A 20658-nucleotide genomic window follows, 5' to 3' on the forward strand; every position below is an offset into this window, starting at 1 on the left:
GAATTCACAGCTGAAAAATGCACTGAACATAATAGAAAATCAATGTAACTACATTTCATTAACCCTTCACTTTCAACCATAACCTTAAGGAAACAGTTACACTTTATGGAGAACTAATGTGCAGTCTTCATTCTCCTTGAACAGATTTGTCATCACTGGATCATCTTTGGCCTGTACATTCTTCAAATAATAGTTTACTATCTTGCCATCAAGTTTGTACTGATGTGGAATGCTTTCATATGGCTTAAGATCTAGGTCCAGGACAGAAACGGAAAAGGTGAATCTGGATCTGGATGCCAGAACCACAGGCCTTTGAGCAGAGCTGAAAAAGAAGACCAATGTAATCTTGCAAGACAATTTGTTTAAAGCAAACAGACACCTTATATTCTTAGAGGAAATTCAAAGCCCAGTGCCTATCTAAGGCTCTATCACAAATAACTCTGTTTTACATGTAAAGATCACATGCAGTACATTGCCAGCGTCTCCGTATTTGTTAGGCATTGTAAACCAGAAAAATGGGACTTCAGATGATGTAGCTTTTAAAAGCAGCCATGGTTCATTCTTAACTCAGGTATAGTTTTTCCAGTCCAAAATTATGTGGGAACAGGAATGAATAAGCCATTTCTTTACACATGCCAATCCTCTTCCTGTTAGTTTTCATACCAATCTAAACCAAACCTCCCTAAATTGCTCTACCACTGCTAAATGAATTAATCTCAACTGGTGGTTTTGGCAGCAAGAGCTACTTGTATAAATGAAAAGTGTGTTGAAGTACTGCACAGAGCTTCTACAGCTAGAAACAACCATCACCTGCTCAGACATAACGTAGTGTTAGGTAGTGTTAATGCCACTTCAGTTTAGTATATAAAAAGGACATTTGTGAAGTAATAGCCTCTTCTTCCTCTGTATGAAACTTACTTTGTTCAATTTATTGTCCTGAATTAATAAAATTGCCTTCTGCCTATCAGAACTAGCATTCAGGTGTTATGAACACATCTTAAAACAATGATATTAGAAAATAATTCCCTGAATGACTTACAAAATCTAAGTAAAAGGTTTGGATGGGAGAATTTTCTATCTTATTTTCTCAACAATTAAACGAGTATTATAGGTTAGAGAAGAGAGATTGCCTTCTTCAGAGCTGATCCTCAAAAACAGCACAAATCCACACGGAAAATTAGTTTCTGACTTCACTGAGGAGATGACTAGGGTTGTGTTGACAAAAAAGTCAACATGGACACTAAGTTACTAAAGCTGTGTAGTTGCAACAAAAGTTGCACCTCTTGATGAATGACCAGTTTTGACAGAATGAGAGCAAGATACTTAACTCTTCAGGTCAGTCACTTAAAAGGGTTAAGTTGGCTCTATCTGTTTTCAAAAGCAGCTTTCCTCCATACCTCAAATCAGAGGATGAACACAGCCACTACCAAGTATGTCTTCCATCCAAAGTCTATCACTCTAATGATAAGACATTGAATAAATCCTAATATCCAGAAAGGAATCAAAAGATATGCAATGATAAAGAATGAGAACGTAACTCTTTTGCCATGGTGACTGAGGTAATTCATTTTTGTTTATCCTTAAAGACACATCATCAACATTAGGACTTTGAAACAGATTTCAGCCTCCAAATTAAGAGTGCGTCATAGCACAGTTAGCTCAAATTATAACTTGAGAGTTGCCCATGTTAAACTCTCTAGCTAGAGTTCGGTAGCCTGTCAGACAGTAGGTTGAAGGTGATACTTGAGCTAGTAATGCAGTGGCAATGCAACAGTTCAACTGCAGTAACTCAAGCTAACTGCTGCAGTGAATACAAGCCCTAAGTAGTTTCAGTGTTAAAAAAAAAAAAAAAAAGTTGAGCCTCCTATTCTAAATATTTTAATCAGAACTTCATGATTAGTACTCCCACTGTCAACATGGGCAACCCAACAGTGAAACACCCTAAAGATTATTGGACTCAAATCAACTATAGAAAGCTTTTTTTCTTGGCTGTCTGAACTGTCTTTCAGAATCCCTTACCATTCATCCTGTAGACAAGGTGAAAGGGAAATCATGATGGAGCAGTCCTTAGCTGTCATTGCTACTCTGTACTGCTGAACCTACACACAAGGTAAAAACAGGATAGGTTATCTCCATAGTAAGAGCACTTGTTCAAATATTTCTGGACTTAGTCACAGATGCAAAGCCAAAGTACATTATCTAAGCATGCACAATGAAAATGTAAAGTAATAATCACTTCAGGGTGTTGAGGAGATTATATCGATGTCATCACAGACTTTATGCATTCACTAACATTTTTCCTGTGTCACATGTTACAAATGGTTAACTCTTCATACAGACTGCTTTGCATGAGTACATATTTATTCTATATACTAGGTCAACTAATATGAAATAGCTATTCATTTAAATGTACCATGTGATTTAGAAAGGAGTAAGGAATTTGTGAATAGTTAGTGCCTTTGTTTAGTTAAAAAGTGGTAGTATGAGCTGATTTTCAAAGGGGATGAGCACTTCAATGGGAATTTTAACTGTTCAGCATCTGCCTGGATTTTCTCTTTCATTGATTGTTACAGCATACACAAACTTGGAAGGATTAGATTATCAGTAGTCATTTTCACTGTAAACACACATACCGATGAAAAATAGTTTCATTGACAATAATTGAAATTTACAGATAAGTAAAGGAAGAAAAATGCTGCTTGAATTAAGGTTATTTATTTACTTGCTCTTGACAATTTGTTTTAATGGTTATAAATCTAACTTTCTGAAGGGCGGTTTCTGTCATTAAGTGTCTAACCTCCCCAAAATTTCCCACAACTGTGAAAGTCTAAATAGTTAAAAATGCTTTAAAAAAAATCAATTATCCATCAAAATTATAAAAAATAGAAATCAAATTCTGCCAAGCTTAATTATATATGACATACTTTATGGAAGCTGACAGAATAAAGTAAGCTTTAGCACCCACGCTGAAGAAAGGTACCTTTGTAAATGCAAATGCTTCTGTTCCATCATCTTCAGTTGAAAGATCTAGAAGTTTCTCATAAAATGCTTCATTGTAAGGTCCATCTATCTGTGATGTACTTCTAATAAGTACAAAAAATAGGAAGAAGTTTTACTGATCCAGTTCTAATCTTTACTGACCCAAACCTTTCAAAAAGGTGTTTTCATCAGGTGAGAGTAAACCTTTAGTAAACGTAAAACAGCATTATGATGGGGAAGAACTGTAATGTTGTAAACATGGAGAAACAGCAGATCTTCCCACACAGTTTGCAGGGCTCCGAGCAATGGCATTTTTACTAGAAGACGAACTGTTGCATCAAATACTTCAATTCCTAAGAAACTGAAGCCACAAGTGTATGAGTTGGCTAATATGTAGTAACAAGCTGGGAACAAGTTTTTAGTTTAGTGCTAATGCACAGCAGATAGAAAGGATACATACAGGTAAATTGACAAATGGAATGCTTAATCTACGTGCACAGCAGAAAATATGTAAAATTGAATTTATGTTTCCTGACTTTTTAAGAAAGTATAGCGTTATATTGCCAACTATTTATTAGCAGGACTCAATATTACAGTTGCTCACTGTACATGTAATATTTCAGTTATAAATCAAAATGTTGATTTCCACATATCAGAAGCTGCTCAGAGAGTAAACAGTACCTTTTGCAAATGAAGCTCTATTACCCTCTTGGGGTTAGTGTCTAAATTACACAAGGAAGTTACATTTTAAGGAATACAAAGGACAATACAAAATGAAAGAGGGCCTTGCCTTAGAGTGATCTTTTACTACAAAAACAAACTGGACTTGGTTTCCATCTGAAGTTAGTCCAGTTTAACTCTCAGTGCTTAGTATTTCCCCAACAACAGATACCAGAAGGCATTTATTGCAGTTGTTCAATACAAGCTGCTACATAGGTCACCATTTTATGATGGCAATCTGGTAAACTCACAGAACTACTGATCTTGGATTTCTGCAGCCTAAATTAACATAGTATTTCATCACTTTCTCTGTTTCAGAGAGGGTCTTACTAGAATAATTTCACATCAGAGCTATACTCCATAAACTTCCTCATCTATTTTACTGCAAGTAGCAATGATGCAAACACAGAAGATTCTCACTTATAAAAGCACCACACTGAGCAACTGAATAGTTAATTACATATTAGAAAAAAGAAAAGGAGGACTTGTGGCACCTTAGAGACTAACAAATTTATCTGAGCATAAGCTTTCGTGAGCTACAGCTCACTTCATCAGATGCATCCGATGAAGTGAGCTGTAGCTCACGAAAGCTTATGCTCAGATAAATTTGTTAGTCTCTAAGATGCCACAAGTCCTCCTTTTCTTTTTACGGATACAGACTAACACAGCTGCTATTCTGAAGCCTGTCATTATATATTAGAATTTCACATTGTTATGAGCACATCTTTATGTACCTCCTGCAAACTGGACGGGAACAGGGGAATTAAGAATTTACTTGGTTATTTTACTTCTTCACTGGTTACCAACATGTAATGGACCATTGCTCTTCCACTAGACTGATGGGCAGCAGAACCTATCACTATCTATAGGGACTTTTATATGTTCTGTCTGGGACCTTGTTTTCTTCTCTTTCCACTAATTGATCACTTCTGTGGCTAAGCTGTGTAAACATGATGTATTTTGGTTTTTTGCACATTACCCATATTGACAGGAAAACATAAAACTCAGCCTTAAATTAACAGAAGTAATTTGTCTGTAATATCTGTCCTCTTGGACAGTTGCTATTACTATGGAGTACAGAAACGGATAAGTCACACATTACCAGATATTTCTATTCCATCAGAAATCAATTTGTAACCAACATATCAATTTCTCACTCCCACAAGACTAAACTGCCCATCAAGTAAGGGAGAGAACAGATGACAATAGGGGATCCACAACCTTAAATTAAGCCTTGGCACTTTCAAAGGAGGAGGAGTGATACTTGTTTCAGTATAATCTAGGCAGAATTTGAGGAAATATTTTTCTATATCAGATTATAAACTGGGGACAAGTTTCAATAGTGACATAAGTGTGTTAGACACGAGATAAGAAATATTAGACACTCATGTCAACTATTGGCTGAATAATACCGAGGGACTCATTACTTCAAGGCTGCAAACTTGCTCACCTCGACAACCACTAGGAAGAATTTAACATAGGAATTGCCACACTGCATCAGATTCCACCTTGACAAGCATCCTGTATCATCAGAGGAAGGTTTAAGAAAACCAATAGTATGCAGATGTGGAATGAACTAACTCCCATACACACATCCTAGTGGTCTCATCTTACATACTAATAGTTAGAATTTGGCTTAAAATCTTAACGCACTATGTTTCAAATCCCTGCCAAAACTTTAAAATAACTACTTGGGATACTCTTATTCATTCGTCAAATCCCACTTTGACATGCACTAAATTCTTGGTGCTAAGGTCATCCTGTGATGAATTCCACAACCTAATTTCACATCCTGTGAAAGAATAATTCCTTCTATCACATGATTTACTGCCAAAAAGAGCACTCAGGTAAACAAAGGGGAAGTGGGAGAGGTAATCAATTTTAATCATGTTTTGCATTTGTATTTTTTAGTTCTTTTGCTAAGAAAGGGGGGGAAGAAAGGTGATTCTCATTGGTTGGTAAGCATTAAAGCATGTTGATTTCCAACTAAATATAGCCTTTACATTAAATGTGCATTTCTTATCTACTACTCATGATTTTGTATCAATCAATTCAATTAAAAATGAACAAAAGCATTTTAAATTTTTGTATTAAATACCTTAAAGTGCTAGAGACAAGAAAAAAATCAAAAGATATTTTGCATTTAAAACCAGCTGATTTTTTAAACAAAAAGTAGCAGCATCTGTAGTTAGTGAACTGAATGGTTTCCGGTCACAATGTCCTTCAAGATTTTAGAACTCGTACATCTCATCTGTTCACAGCTACTTTTTATTCATAGATTGGAAGAGAGAAAACAAGTTTTCCTGCTTTTACAATTTCCAATTTAGTAACTTTGAATGAACTAGTCACTAAACTGAACACGCTGAAGAAACTGAAAAAGAAGAAAATATTCTCTCTCCCCCTGTAGAAGAGGCTACTGCTGTTTAGCACTTCAACTAACCCTCACTCCAGTTGCTTAGCCAATGACTTCCAGCAGTTCACTGGTTTGACTTCTTTAAAACTTGGAAGCCAACACGTATTGCTCAATATTTTTTGTATTGAATTTAAATTATTTGAATAGATTACAATAATCTTAGACCTTAATATAGGTTCTTGATTTCAAATTTAATTTTAAATAGTTTTTAATAAATATGTATTTAATTTAAAAATTGATCTAAATAAAAAAACTAATTTGTTTTTAAATCAAAAAACAACATCCACCTCACCTTCATCTCTGGGGTTTCCCAAAACAAGTGGCCTTTAGGATTCCACTAGTAAGCAGCAGGAGCCAACTACCTTTCTGTGAACTTTCCCTCAGATTGGTCTCTTAGGAATTGTATCCTTACAGCTCTGAATTGGGCTTTGGTTATCTTTCCTAGCAGAAATCTAGATGGAAATATATTCACATCAACCAGAAAACTGGCCCCAAATTAGATTGTGCAGAAGTTTATCTGCTGTGTTACATGAAAGGTTAAATTAGAAGTTCCATATCTAGACACTAAAATGAAAAGCATGAAGATCAAGGCAACGTAATGGGTCTCTACCAAAGATGATTCAGAAACAGCAGGATTTGAAACAGATTTTGTACAGTGCTGTATTGTGTCTACACACCTGGCCAGCCTGCAAAAATTAGGCTGTATCTTTTTGTATCAACAGCAGAGTGAGGCACAACAAAGTAATCTGTCCCATGGTATCAAGGAATCCACAAATCTGAAGGGTGGCCATGTGGTTAGAACAAAGGTGGGCAAAACTACAGCCTGCAGGACCGTCCTGCCCAGCCCGAGCTCCCAGCCGGGGAGTCTAGCCCCCGGCCCCTCCCCTGCTATCCCCCCTCCCCCGCAGTCACCACCATGTGGGCAGGGCAGCTTGTGCCCGCCCACCTCCTAGGCTTTCCAATAAACCTGTCCTGCTGCTCTGAGTGGCATGGTAAGGGGGTGGGGATTGGATAAGGGGCAGGAGGTCCTTGGGAGCAGTCAGGGGACAGGGGGGGTTGGATGGTGCGGAGGTTCGGAGAGGGGTGCGTTGGATGGGGGGGAGGTCCTGGGGGGGCAGCTAGGGACGGGGGCTCGGTAGGGGGCGGTCAGGGGACAAGGAATGGGGGGCGGTAGATGGGTCGGGGGCCTGGGGGGGGGGGCCTATCAGGGGTGTGGATAGGGGTTGGGGCAGTCAGGGGACAGGGAGCAGTGGGGGTTGGATAGGGGGTGGGGTCCCGGGAGGGGGCGGTCGGGGACAAGGAGCAGGGGGGTTGGAGGGGGGCAGTCAGGGGGCGGGAAGTGGGAGGGGGTGGATAGGGGGCAGGGGGCCAGGCTGTTTGTTATAGCCATGGTATAGTGAAAGATTATGAAAAACTTCAACCTCCTCACCCCTATTAAAATGAAATCCATCTACATTGGTAAATCTGCATTGTGACTTTGAAGTTACTTGAGAGAGAAGCAAAGGAACAATTTTGCTTCAATCCCAAGCTAAGGAGATGGGATTTCCAGCTTTTGAGGCAACAAAGCAAGTTTAATAGGCCCCCAAACAAGCTGCCCTTGGGAAGGTTCCTCTTCAGAGCTACGTAACCAGTAGTACTACACTACTCAGGAAGCAGAAGTTACAAGCATAGATCAGTGGAGAGACACCAAGACTTCCATATGCAAGGAACTGCTGAGACTACACTCTACACAGGAAAAAAAACGGTGCAAGAAGGCAGAGAGTACAGACCCAAGCTCCTAAATATTGAGACAGTGGCTAATGATCCCATCACCATCTGAAGTGCTGTGTCCAGTTTCTTTGCCTCTCGTAGAAAGACAGCTGAGACCGAAAAGGTCCATTAAAATGGTATGGTGGGGCTTGCATAGAGGTGCATAAAGATCAAAATGAAAACTTTCAGCACCGCCTTAATTCCCAGTCCCATATCAGAATAAGGGGATGAGTGGTGAAATTAAAGGGCAGTGTGATTAGAAAAAAACAAAGTGCTGTTATGTCAGATGTAAATACTAAGGCTGATGCTTTTTAAAAATAGAGCTGAACATTTTAATGGTCATTAACATTCACAACTTTACAAGGCCAGACATAAAGCTAATACATTTCACTGTTATTTGTCAGCCTTCCCCTATGTATGGGTCACCTCCAGAGGCATAATGCTATACTGTGAACCAATGGTCTCATCCATTCCACCAAGTTTTATGATACCCTGAATTTGTATCGAAACCAGAAGACAAATCTCTACAGACAGAAACTTTCCAGAGTCTGCAGTGCAAATTATCACATTACACCTTCCTGAGCACATTACAGAAGACAGCCTGGAAGTCTTACCTCTCCTCAGGAAACTCCTCTAAGTACTGTTCAACTCTATTGTACAAAGGATAAAGTCCCTCAATATCCAGCATGTCCAGCATCTGAGCCTGAAGGGTTTTATAAAGTAGACAGCCCCTTGGTAAGCCAGAGCTCTCCATTTTATTTTTACCTAGAAGAAAAAGTATTTTCAAATTACGCAGGTTGAAAAAGAACAACTATTTTTACATAATAGACCCAACTATTCCCCAACTTGATCAGCTGAAGGAAAAGCTACAGGCTGATTCTTAGGTTTTAAATAGTAAAATCGTAAGAGGTGGGCATTCAACATTTCACATTTTGAATGACTATATTACGTATAACACTAGAGTTTGACTGTGCAGTGAATCTTATGGGATGGAATCAGATTTTCTTTCTTTCATGACAAAACACTCAAAGGGGAAAAAAAAAAAAGAAAAAACAGAAAAAAATCTCCCTCACACATTTCCATGCTCGGTCTGACATTACTGGAAATATTCAAACCCACAAGGGGCTGTTCAGCCCCATCTTCCCTTTGTGCTTTCGAAAATATCCCCCAGATGAGTCAGACTGATTTACAAGGTAATCTATATCACATCAAGTCATGTAGCATTTCAGATCTTGAATAGCTATTATACATTGTAGAAAACTGTACTCTCTGACTTAAAAAAAAACAAACAAACTTGTTTTTTCAAAGAAATTCAACTCAGGAGATCAACTTAAAGAAAAATCTCAGTCAAAACAGTAATATGCATATGTAATGCAGCATCTGAAATGTCAGGATCAAGCACACCCACTAAATGCCAATTACTGCTTAGAAATGGTTCCATGATCACATAGTGCTACAGTATAGGAGCTGTCCCCCAACCAGCGACAATGTCTTGAAGACTAATTGCACTTTTGCAAGACTAGAGTAGTGAGGATGTAATATGCTCTGCCCCACCCCCCAACTCCCAATCCTCATTTCCATTTCTCACACATACATACCCTTTTTCCTTTTAAATACCTACCTCATGTGGAAAAAAAACAAAAAATAATCCAAACTAAATTAAGTTAAAATAGCAGCTAGCCTGCACCTCAAACTAAGGCAAGAAACTCTACAGTGTTTTTAAGACACAATACAGTAATCAGCTGGAGTACATATTTTCTCTTTCATTTTTCTCCATTACAGCTTTTACATGCTTGCACTGATGAGTGGAGTTTCATCATCAGTAGATGCAATACTAAAAAGTATTAATTCAAATTTAAATTTAGTCAAAATCAATTATCTAGAGTGAACGTAAAAGAATTTTAGAGCAGTGGCTTTTCAGCCCATTAACTTTCTTGTGTTTAAACAGGTAACAACGCTCCCACACTTGTTGCTTCAACTCTCATCCTAAGTAGCAAACAGTAAATAAAATGCAGTGATCTGACTCAGTGTATTATGTACCCTGGATTGTATTATGATATATTTAATTACTGTGAAATAAATCTTACCATTTCTTACCAGCTCCTTACTGAAAGCACTTGCTTCACAGTAGCTCCTTCCTAGTGAAATGGGAACTGTCTTCATGTTACCTGCCCTGCAGGCATCAGTACTACTAAGTAGAGTCATTGTTATTACATGGATTAATTCTTTAATAATCGTCCTTGTACAATGCGGTCCACTGACCATTCCATTTGCAGGGAAGAAGAATGGTTTTAAGTGACGAGCAAGTTCATTCCAGTCAGAGAGAGAGTCCTGATCATCCTTACAGCCATAAATTAGTTCACCATTCTGTAATTGAGCAAAGAAATACTTATGCATTTCGGAAAGTCCAATTATGAATATTTAATGATAAAGAACAGAAAACAAACTCATTAAGTATAAGATTTAACAGTTGAAGAGGCATGTTTCAGGGGATGCAAGCAGAGTCTGATCATGTAACAAAGATGGCTACAATGTATGTTTCTCAGAAAAAATAATTAAAAGTATTGAACAACTGCATCAGTTAGACACTTGTTTATCAGTCACAAATGCAATACTGCATGCTGGGGTAAGTTGTCTAGTAGGTTCTTAGCTGCTAGCCAAGGCACAGCTGCTGAACAGACTCCAGAAGGAAAAGTGACTTGGCGCATAAAGTTTAAGAGTAGGAAAGTTTAAAATTGTTCAAAATCGAATTATATTGGTTTATAAGTTGCACAGAACACTCCTCCCAACCCCATAAGTTTAACCGTAAGCCACAAGACTTTTTTCATAGACGCTGACAAAAAAAAACAACACCACTATATTGACTTCAATAGACTTTGGATCAGGCCCAGAACAATTTAGGCAGAGTGGCACTGAAGGGTTTGTTTCCCCCCCATTACCACCAGTTTTAAAAATCAAAATACCAACACTTCAACACAGCTGAAATAATTCAGCTGGAGTTATCTTTTACATTGGAGGGCTAATTTGTTTTATGCTGAAAATAGCTGAGACGGGAGAGATCTTGTTTTCTAGAATTAACACACATGCATGTGATATCTCCATAGTCTACAGAGTAGTGTTCATGTTACTGCTGTATGTTTTTGCTCAACAGTTGTGGGCAGTGAAGTAACGTTTTACTTCCTCTAAGGAGAAGAAATGTCCTTACGCTCTTAAGTAAACAATGTACAACATATTCCACACAAGTTATGAAACTGTGCAAAAAATATATCCTTCAAGGAGCACTCAAAATTGCAACATTTTGAAAAACCCAATCGTTTATGCAACAGTTATAGTATTACTTGTGGATGCTGTAATACAGTCCCATCAGCCTCATTATGTCTCAAAGACTTTTCCAACAAAAATTAAGTGGGGTATTGATTTACTTTCCATAACTTCAAATCTACATACATCTTTTCATATTGCAATTAGAAAGTTGGAATAGGGAAAATCCTCATCTAGATATCTAGTGGGGTTTTGAATATTCAGACGTTAAGTTAAATGGACCCAATAATTTACAAGACAGTATAAAAAACGTGCAAGCAATTTCAGTCAATCTTACCTTGAATATTTTTAAATTGTTCTGTGCCTCCTGTAATAAGCTTGTCAAGGCAAAGTGCATTCTCTGTTTATTTCTAGAGAAAAATACATTTGTAATATTTTAACAAACACACAGTTCTCATTATATTACCTTTACAGTAGCAAAAGGAGAACCATATACATTCATCACCCACATTGAATATATTCCCTAAGCATATCATTACTCAAGATGAAGCCAGGGCAAAGAAAGAGATACCACTTAAGAGCAAACAAATCTGAGTAGTATCCAAGTTCTTTCAAGATCTCATGTTTTGCCATCTGGACCACATGCAATAATTAACAGCTACTGAGTTAAATTCTAGAGGTTTAAAAACAAAGATGCAGGAAAAGAACAAATACTGTTGCTATAAATCACAAAACATTTGTCAGCACTTGCTCTCCTTAATCTTAGACAAAATTCAGCCTAATTTAAGACAACTAGCTAGACAGACACACAGTGTCAGCAAATCACTGGAATTAAAGTAAATATTTTCTTACCCTGAGAAGAGATCTAGGGGACAGTATTTGCTCAATCGCTTCCATTTTCCATTTGCTACCTGTTGAAGACACATATCACTATGAATGTTCACGTGTGAATGCTCTCAGTTAATACAATAGCAGGTTTATGAAACATGCATTAGTTTTGTTTTAAGGAACCTCAGAATATTTAAAACTTTTGGACATACTATTTCTGGTCAGTAGAGGGCTACCTTCTCTTAATATTTAAACGGCAATTCAGTTAAATTCCATAACAGCATTAAAAGGGGGAATCTCACATATTAGGAGTAAGGCCCATTCTAGGAATAAACTCTAATATTTAAATAAGGTATTAGTACATGATGTACATATTAATGAGCAAGTGAATGATTTCAGTGTTTGCTGTTACACAACGTGGCTGAGGTAATATCTTTTATTGGAACATCTTCAGCTGGTCAGAGAGAGAAGCTTTCAAGCTAACAGAGCTCTTCGGACATCCACAGACATTACATGACTTCCTGGATCATGTTTAATGAGAAGTACTTGAAACTTAATTTGACATGTCAGTTTACCAAACTGACAACTAAAACTGTGAAAGCTGAGCAAAGATTACTATTATCCTTGTTTGTTTCCCAATTCCCACAAATTTCTACATCTCCAGCTATATCAGAGGTAGGCAAACTACAGCCCGCAGGACCATCCTGCCCGGCCCTTGAGCTCCCGGCCAGGGAGGCTAGCCCCCGGCCCCTCCCCTGCAGCCTCAGCTCACCATGCTGCCAGCGCTCTGGGCGGCGGGGCTGCAAGTTCCTGCCAGACATGCTACTCTGAGCAGCATGGTAAGGGAGTGGGAAGTGCGGGGGGGAGGGGTTGGATAAGGAGCAGGGGGTCCCGGGTGGCAGTCAGGGGATAGGGAGCGGTTGGATGGGGGGGAGGGAGGGAGTGGTCAGTCAGGGGATGGGGTACGGAGGGGCTTGGATAGACATGGGAGTCCTGGGTGGCCTGTCAGGGGGCAAGGGTATGGATAGGGGTCAGGGCAATCAGGGGACAGGGAGCAGGAGGGGTTGGATAGGGGTTGGGGTCAGAGGGGTAGTTAGGGGCGGTCAGGGGATAAGGAGCGGGGGGTTGGATGGGTGGGGAGTTCTAAGAGGGGAGGTCAGGGGGCGGGAAGTGGGAGGGGGTAGATGGGGGTGGGGGGCAGGCTGTTCGGGGAGGCACAGCCTTCCCTAGTCGGCCCTCCATACAGTTTTGGAACCCTGATGTGGCTCTCAGGACAAAACGTTTGCCCGCATTCCCTCTCATGCTCACATCCAGCAACTCAGTGACTCCTAAATACCTACCTCTTTAAACATCGCAAGGAAATAAGCAACACATGTATATGTTTCAACAGGAAAGAAGGATTTTAGTAGCATGTTTATAATAAAAGTAAGCTCACTGCCAGTAAGAGGAAAAGTAGGCTGACTATTTAAAGATTTACCTTTAGGTGCTGATGCATGCAATAACGACACACCTTGTGCTTTATCTCCTGCGATACATGACTAGAGAAAGGAATGAACCCACATTTCGGCTGCAAGAAACAAACATCTATTAAAATGTACTTTTTTTATAATATATATTCCTTTCCTACTTTCATATAGCTAATCAAAGGACTTTAAAAAGATACAGAGCAGGCAATATCTATTAACAAGGTTAATAGGTCATGCTCATTTTTCTTTCCCTATTATCTGAAAGCCCTTATTTTAAGAACACACAACAAAACCACGTATTTATAATCTTGCAATAAGCCTGGAAGAGTTTTGTTGCATTCATACCTTAAAAAAGGTCAGTAATATCATATCCCCTCTTCCAATTTTTGCTGGAGGACTGAAGAAGTCAAGTGAACCTCTCATCATTCTACTGAAGAGGGTTATTTGAATCTTTAGCAAAGATTTCCCTCCCTCCCCAATGTTTGTATGCATGAGCTCACAGTCTTTTAAAAACAACACTTATATAATTCAAATTCATGACATGGGGTAGGTTCATACAGTGATTAAAAGTCTTCCCCTCTAAACTGCTCAGGTTTCAGTGTGTTGTCAGGTTATAACTCGTTATCCAGTCTCTCAGCAAAGGTAGTAAAACAAAATTTACCATGCAAAAGCAAGCAGGGGAAAGAATCATTCAAGCCTTTTTTCAAGCATAGTGAAAAAGAAACATTTTCTTCCTTTGCAAGTTACTTAACAGTATTTCATAAGGAAGCCAGGGTTTCTTGCGCTTTCTGAGGTGCACAAGTGCTGCACTGAATAATTACAAACCTTTATGCTACAAAGAAAATACAGTTACATACACCTTTTACGAGGGGAAACAATATCGTGCTTAAGAACAGAAGAACATAAGAGTGGCCATCCTGGGTCAGACCAAAGGGCCAACTAGCCCAGTATCCTGTGTCCCGACAGTGGCCAATGCCAGGTTCTCCAGAGGAAATAAACAGACCATGTAATCATCAAGTGATCCATCCCCTGAAAAGCACTAAATACCAAACTATAGCTTCTACTAATTTTTGAAAGATAAATGTGTCTCAAAAATGAGGCCCTGTACTTTTGTAAGAACTACTTTCACATCTGTTTAAATACTTTATACTTGTGAAGCTAGCATTTTCAAAAGGCAAAGATTACTGCTCTACCTACTACCTGCACAATTTTTCAAACTAAATATATAATTACCATATACTTTTATTTTTAAAAGAATGCAGGAGCAATTATTTTTTTCCCCCATATTTAACAAATTCACCTTGATCTCCACACAAAGGATTGGCCGATGTTCCACAAAATGATAGGTCTGCAGCCTAGTGAGGTTAGGAAGGCACATAGCATAGCCACTAAGAGTGTCCAAGTCTTTATCACAGCGAGACTCTGGAAAAAGAAAAAGAGAGAAAAAGTAACAGTTTGTGTACATGTTTATTTTACACTGCAGAAGGGGGACTGCCAAGAAAGGTAAATGTAGGACACAACCATTGTTTACCACTGATTTTAAAGTAAAGACAAAGACACTGCACTAGCTGTCTTCCCAGTCTAACTCAAGGCATCATGGTATAAGTCACCTTGAATAAAGCCTCAGTTGGAAGTGGGTTAGGAAGAGACAGGGACTATTTTCTTAGGAGAGCATGTAAGCAGCTAGGCCTTATTTCAGTGTGGGACGGTAACTCAGATGCAATCCTACTCTTGCTCCTAGCATATGACCAAGTGAACATATCACCAGCTTCAGTGCACAGTCCCTTAGAGTTTGTACATACAAGAAAAGATGCACCAGTTTAATTGAATTTTTAGTTAAACTGATGAAAAATCCTCATGTAGATGCACTTAAACTGGTTTAACTCTTGTTTAAATCACTTGAGCTTGCATTGAATTAAACTAAACCAACATAAGCGAGGATTATACCAGTTTAAGTCAGTCTACATAGCAGGTTTGCACCAATTTATCTAGTATGATTTCAAATCAATTTAAAGTGGGCAACTTTTCTAATGTAGTCCAGGCCTCATGCTGGTAGAGTTCAGAGGTAGAGTGATGGGGGAAGAAAGGAAGAAATACAGAAGACAAAGAAAACTTATCCTCTCCCAGAATCACATCTGTCATTGACAAGTAGTACTGGGTCCAGAAAACCCTGCTTGGGCATTAGAAATGGCAGTAGTGATTATGTAAGGCCAAATGAAATGACCAAAACTAAGAAAGAAATGGAGCACACCCCTTACTTGTAAAAGATGTTTTCTCCTGCTCCCATCTGTCATTTCACTTGCCCTCCCCCCACCTTTTTTTTAAAATCAGTGGTGGAAGAGGGTTGGTCCCATTTTGATACAGTCAACACTTCAACAGACACTGTCTCAGAAAGAACATCCCTCTCCAGAAGGACACAGATTTTTTTTTTCTTCCAGATTTCAACAGTTTAGTGCAAAGGTTCTCAAACTGGAGGACGGACCCCCCCTGGGTGGGCAAGGAACATATTCTGGGAGGGCAAGGCAAGCTTTAGGATTACCAAAAATAAATAAATAAATAAATAAAAACGGAAACCACACCTTACAGAGCACATTTTACTAAGAGCAATGAATAATTGGCAAAGCCGATTCTTCCAGACACATCAGATCCTCGTATGGCACTGTGCATTTGTCTCAATCCATTTGCTACAGCACGGTGTGCACATTTAATTGTAAGTATGGACCACAATCACAGTTTTGGTTTTGCTCTGATTTCAATGGACCATCGGCTCATTAGTGCAACAGAAAAAAACCTCAAAGTTACAAAAAAGAAGCTGAAATGGATTCAAGTGAAGCACTGCTACTGCATATAGAACCAAAGGACTGGAAGGGACCTGGAGAGGTCATCTAGTCCAGTCCCCTGCACTCATGGTAGGACTAAGTCTTATCTAGATCATCCCTGACGGGTGTTTGTCTAACCTGCTCTTAAAAATCTCCAATGATGAAGATTCCACAACCTCCCTTGGCAATTTATTCCAGTGCTTAGCCACCCTGACAGTTAGGAAGTTTTTCCTAATGTCCAACCGAAACCTCCCTTGCTGCTATTTAAACCCATTGCTTCTTGTCCTATCCTTCGAGGTTAAGAACAACAATTCTTCTCCCTCCTCCTCGTAACAACCTTTTACGTACTTGAAAACTGTTATGTCCCCTCTCAGTCTTCTCTTTTCCAGACTAAACAAACCCAATTTTTAAAATCTTCCCTCACAGGTCACGTTTTCTAGCCCTTCAATCATTTTTGTTGCTCTTCTCTGGACTGTAATTCCCTGGGTTGTCCTTATTTCCCTTTTTATAGATGGGCACTATATTTGTCATTTTCCAGTATTCTGGAATCTCTCACATCTTCCATGACTTTTCAAAGATAATTGCTAATGGCTCAGATATCTCCTCAGTCAGCTTCTTGAGAATTCTAGGATGTATTTCATCAGGCCCTGGTGACCTGAAGACATCTAACTTGTTTAAGTAATTTTTAGCTTGTTCTTTTCCTATTTTAGCCTCTGATCCTACCTCATTTTCACAGACATTCACTATGTTAGACGGCCAATCACCACCAACCTTCTTGGTGAAAACCGAAACAAAGATGTCATTAAGCACCTCTGGCATTTTAATATTTTCTGTTATTATTTTTCCCCCCTCGTTGAGTAACGGGTCTACCCTGTCCTTGGTCTTCCTCTTGCCTCTAATGTATCTGTAGAATGTTTTCTTGTTACCCTTTATGTCTCTAGCTAGTTTGATCTCGTTTTGTGACTTGGCCTTTCTAATTTTGTCCCCACAAACTTGTGTTATTTGTTTATATTCATCCTTTGTAATTTGACCTAGTTTCCACTTTTTGTAGGACTCTTTTTGATTTTTAGATCATTGACGATCTCCTGGTTAAGCAAGGATGGTCTCTTGCCATACTTCCTATCTTTCGTACGCAGTGTTTATTAATTATCTCTTTGGTGCTCACCAAATGCAGCATCCCTACTAGTGTATAGTGATTAATAGAAATACAGGGCTTGAACTGCTGAATTTTCTTGAGCACTAGGCATCATTTCTAAATTTTCTCAATAGAAGGATATTCTCCCACACTTCTCTTAATTATTGAAGAATCTAACAGCATGACATATTGTAACAGAACAGTTACAAAAGTTAACAAGAAAAGACACTTTCAGAGGGAGCACTACTGAAGAAAGAGGGGACTAGACACTGATCCCAACATTCATAATAGAATACAACTGCACTGCTGAGAGCATCCAGCTTATTCAGTTTTATTTCTAAATCATCACAGATTACATGGAAACAAATACCTAATCCTTCATAAATTTCCTAATATTATTTCCATGTAATCAGTATATTCATTCCTATCACCAACCTTTTAAAACATGGGCGGTGCTTCTAAAGTGAAGCCACGCACAATTGTTTTCCAAAATGAGAATGGTCACATCTTAATAAACCACCACATAGTTCCTGTTTCAGAAACAGTCTCCAATTCCTGTTTGAAGGCTGTTCTGGGAGTCATGACATCAGGCCCAGAGCATAGCTTACTTACATAAAGTGTAATGGAATTTTAACTAATCATCTCTTCCCATCCCACCCCAGACACACACTCGTCAGTCATAGAATCATAGAATATCAGGGTTGGAAGGGACCCCTGAAGGTCATCTAGTCCAACCCCCTGCTCGAAGCAGGACCAATTCCCAGTTAAATCATCCCAGCCAGGGCTTTGTCAAGCCTGACCTTAAAAACCTCTAAGGAAGGAGATTCTACCACCTCCCTAGGTAATGCATTCCAGTGTTTCACCACCCTCTTAGTGAAAAAGTTTTTCCTAATATCCAATCTAAACCTCCCCCACGGCAACTTGAGACCATTACTCCTTGTTCTGTCATCTGCTACCATTGAGAACAGGCTAGAGCCATCCTCTCTGGAACCCCCTTTCAGGTAGTTGAAAGCAGCTATCAAATCCCCCCTCATTCTTCTCTTCTGCAGGCTAAACAATCCCAGCTCCCTCAGCCTCTCCTCATAAGTCATGTGTTCTAGACCCCTAATCAATTTTGTTGCCCTTCGCTGGACTCTCTCCAATTTATCCACATCCTTCTTGAAGTGTGGGGCCCAAAACTGGACACAGTACTCCAGATGAGGCCTCACCAATGTCGAATAGAGGGGAACGATCACGTCCCTCGATCTGCTCGCTATGCCCCTACTTATACATCCCAAAATGCCATTGGCCTTCTTGGCAACAAGGGCACACTGCTGACTCATATCCAGCTTCTCGTCCACTGTCACCCCTAGGTCCTTTTCCGCAGAACTGCTGCCTAGCCATTCGGTCCCTAGTCTGTAGCTGTGCACTGGGTTCTTCCGTCCTAAGTGCAGAACCCTGCACTTATCCTTATTGAACCTCATCAGATTTCTTTTGGCCCAATCCTCCAATTTGTCTAGGTCCTTCTGTATCCTATCCCTCCCCTCCAGCGTATCTACCACTCCTCCCAGTTTAGTATCATCCGCAAATTTGCTGAGAGTGCAATCCACACCATCCTCCAGATCATTTATGAAGATATTGAACAAAACCGGCCCCAGGACTGATCCTTGGGGCACTCCACTTGATACCGGCTGCCAACTAGACATGGAGCCATTGATCACTAGGACTCTAGGCCCATTACGTCTACAGTCCCTAGGACTCTGGCCCATTATGTCTCTCAGAGATGTATTCTTAGTGGAGAAGGGAAAACATTGCAGTTATGGGACAATTATTTAACTCTTGGACCTGCCTTTATACTGACAGCAAGAGTTCTGGAAAAAGAAAAATGGAGAAAGAGGGAAATGAGACAGAATTTTACCACACCAGAAGAGCTTCCTAAATTCAGAAAGTGAGGTTCAGTGTATAAGCAGTAGTTAGTAGAAATGATGATTTCTTTGTTACATGTTTACATGAAATCCAGCTTCTTCCTCACTTGTCTCTGAGGGTATAGATAAGAAAATTGCTTTAGAGGGGTGATCAATAAATACTCATCAAGTCATGGGTACAAAAAAAAAACCAAACAGGGCTGTTCCAAAGCCACTAAAATTATTACAGGGGCTGATGAAATGCTGATTCTTCCACCAAACCTAACTCCATGTTGAGTACTAAGTACACAATTGCCATATAGTTCCTCAGGCTTTTTTATACTGGAAGGATAAATCGAAACTGGTCAGCTCAAAATTAAGTCACTATCAGTGGGACATGCCCCATCATTGTACTGCTAATGTTTTGCAGTTTCACAGGATGTAGACCTAGTGGCAGCACTCAGACGGAACAAAGGTATTTTACCACTTGTCTACTGAATTTTACTCCTGGGGGAATTCTGCACTACTGCACATGCGCAGAATTTATGTCCTCTGCAGATTTCTTTGCTTCCCCACAGAAAAATGACTTTCTGACAGGAAAGGAAAGGGAAGCCACAAGAGCGGTCATGCGACCCTCCCCGGCAGTATGTTTCAGATGCCCAGGGCAGCCAGCAGAGAGTTTAACCACTATGGGGCATGGGGCGGGGTTGGAGAAGACCTGGTCCCAACCCTGTACCAGGCTCAGCTGCTAGCCCTGGCTGAGCTGGGAGGACAGAACTTCCTCTTCCCCTGCATGGCAGCAGGGCTGGTTCAGACCCACCCCCAGATTTCCCCCAGAGCTGCGAACTGCCCCCCCACCCGACCCATCACTCCTCAGCTGCAGGGGGAGGGATCCCTGTACAGAAAGCTGCTCCCCCATCCACCCAACCCCCATGAATCCAGACCTCTTCATACCAGACCCTCCCACTGATCCTCACCCCCCCACACACACACTCAGAACCCCCCGCAATGAGCCCCACTCCCCCTGCACCTGGACCACCTCGACAAGATACTCGCACCCAGATCCCACCCAGGGCCGGCTCCAGGCACCAGCTTTCCAAGCAGGTGCTTGGGGCACCATGTAGAATAGGGTGGCAGTCCGTGTCTTGCAGCGGCAATTTGGTGGCAGCTGTTGCGGCAGCAGCAATTCCGCGGTGACTGCTTGGGGCGGCAAAATTGGTAGAGCTGCTCCTGTCCCCACCCCACCAAGCCCCAATCAGACGCACCTGGATACTAATCCCAGAAAACAGTACCCCAGCATCTGGACGCCAAGCCCCCCGAACCTTCCACACCCAGACCCCCCCCACCAAGCTCTATTCCCCCTGACCCAGACCCCGCCCCCCTGCTGCACCCCAACCACTTTCAC

General features: G+C 40.3%; 1 protein-coding gene across 1 annotated transcript in view; it reads right to left on the minus strand.

Moving 5' to 3' along the window:
• The window catches only part of IPPK (inositol-pentakisphosphate 2-kinase), a 98018-nt gene continuing 77360 nt past the window's right edge, over positions 1-20658 (minus strand). Inside the window, exons 5-13 of the mRNA XM_084635183.1 lie at positions 14717-14838; positions 13428-13517; positions 11975-12033; positions 11460-11532; positions 9949-10228; positions 8476-8626; positions 2981-3083; positions 2020-2099; positions 1-322 (exon numbers count right to left, since the gene is read on the minus strand). Of these exons, the coding sequence (XP_084491309.1) occupies positions 97-322; positions 2020-2099; positions 2981-3083; positions 8476-8626; positions 9949-10228; positions 11460-11532; positions 11975-12033; positions 13428-13517; positions 14717-14838 (1184 nt within the window). The 3' untranslated portion in view covers positions 1-96. The remainder of the gene's footprint in view (positions 323-2019; positions 2100-2980; positions 3084-8475; positions 8627-9948; positions 10229-11459; positions 11533-11974; positions 12034-13427; positions 13518-14716; positions 14839-20658) is intronic.

Source organism: Lepidochelys olivacea, assembly GCF_965140295.1.
Source record: "Lepidochelys olivacea isolate rLepOli2 genome assembly, chromosome: 7".
NCBI lineage: Eukaryota > Metazoa > Chordata > Testudines > Cheloniidae > Lepidochelys > Lepidochelys olivacea.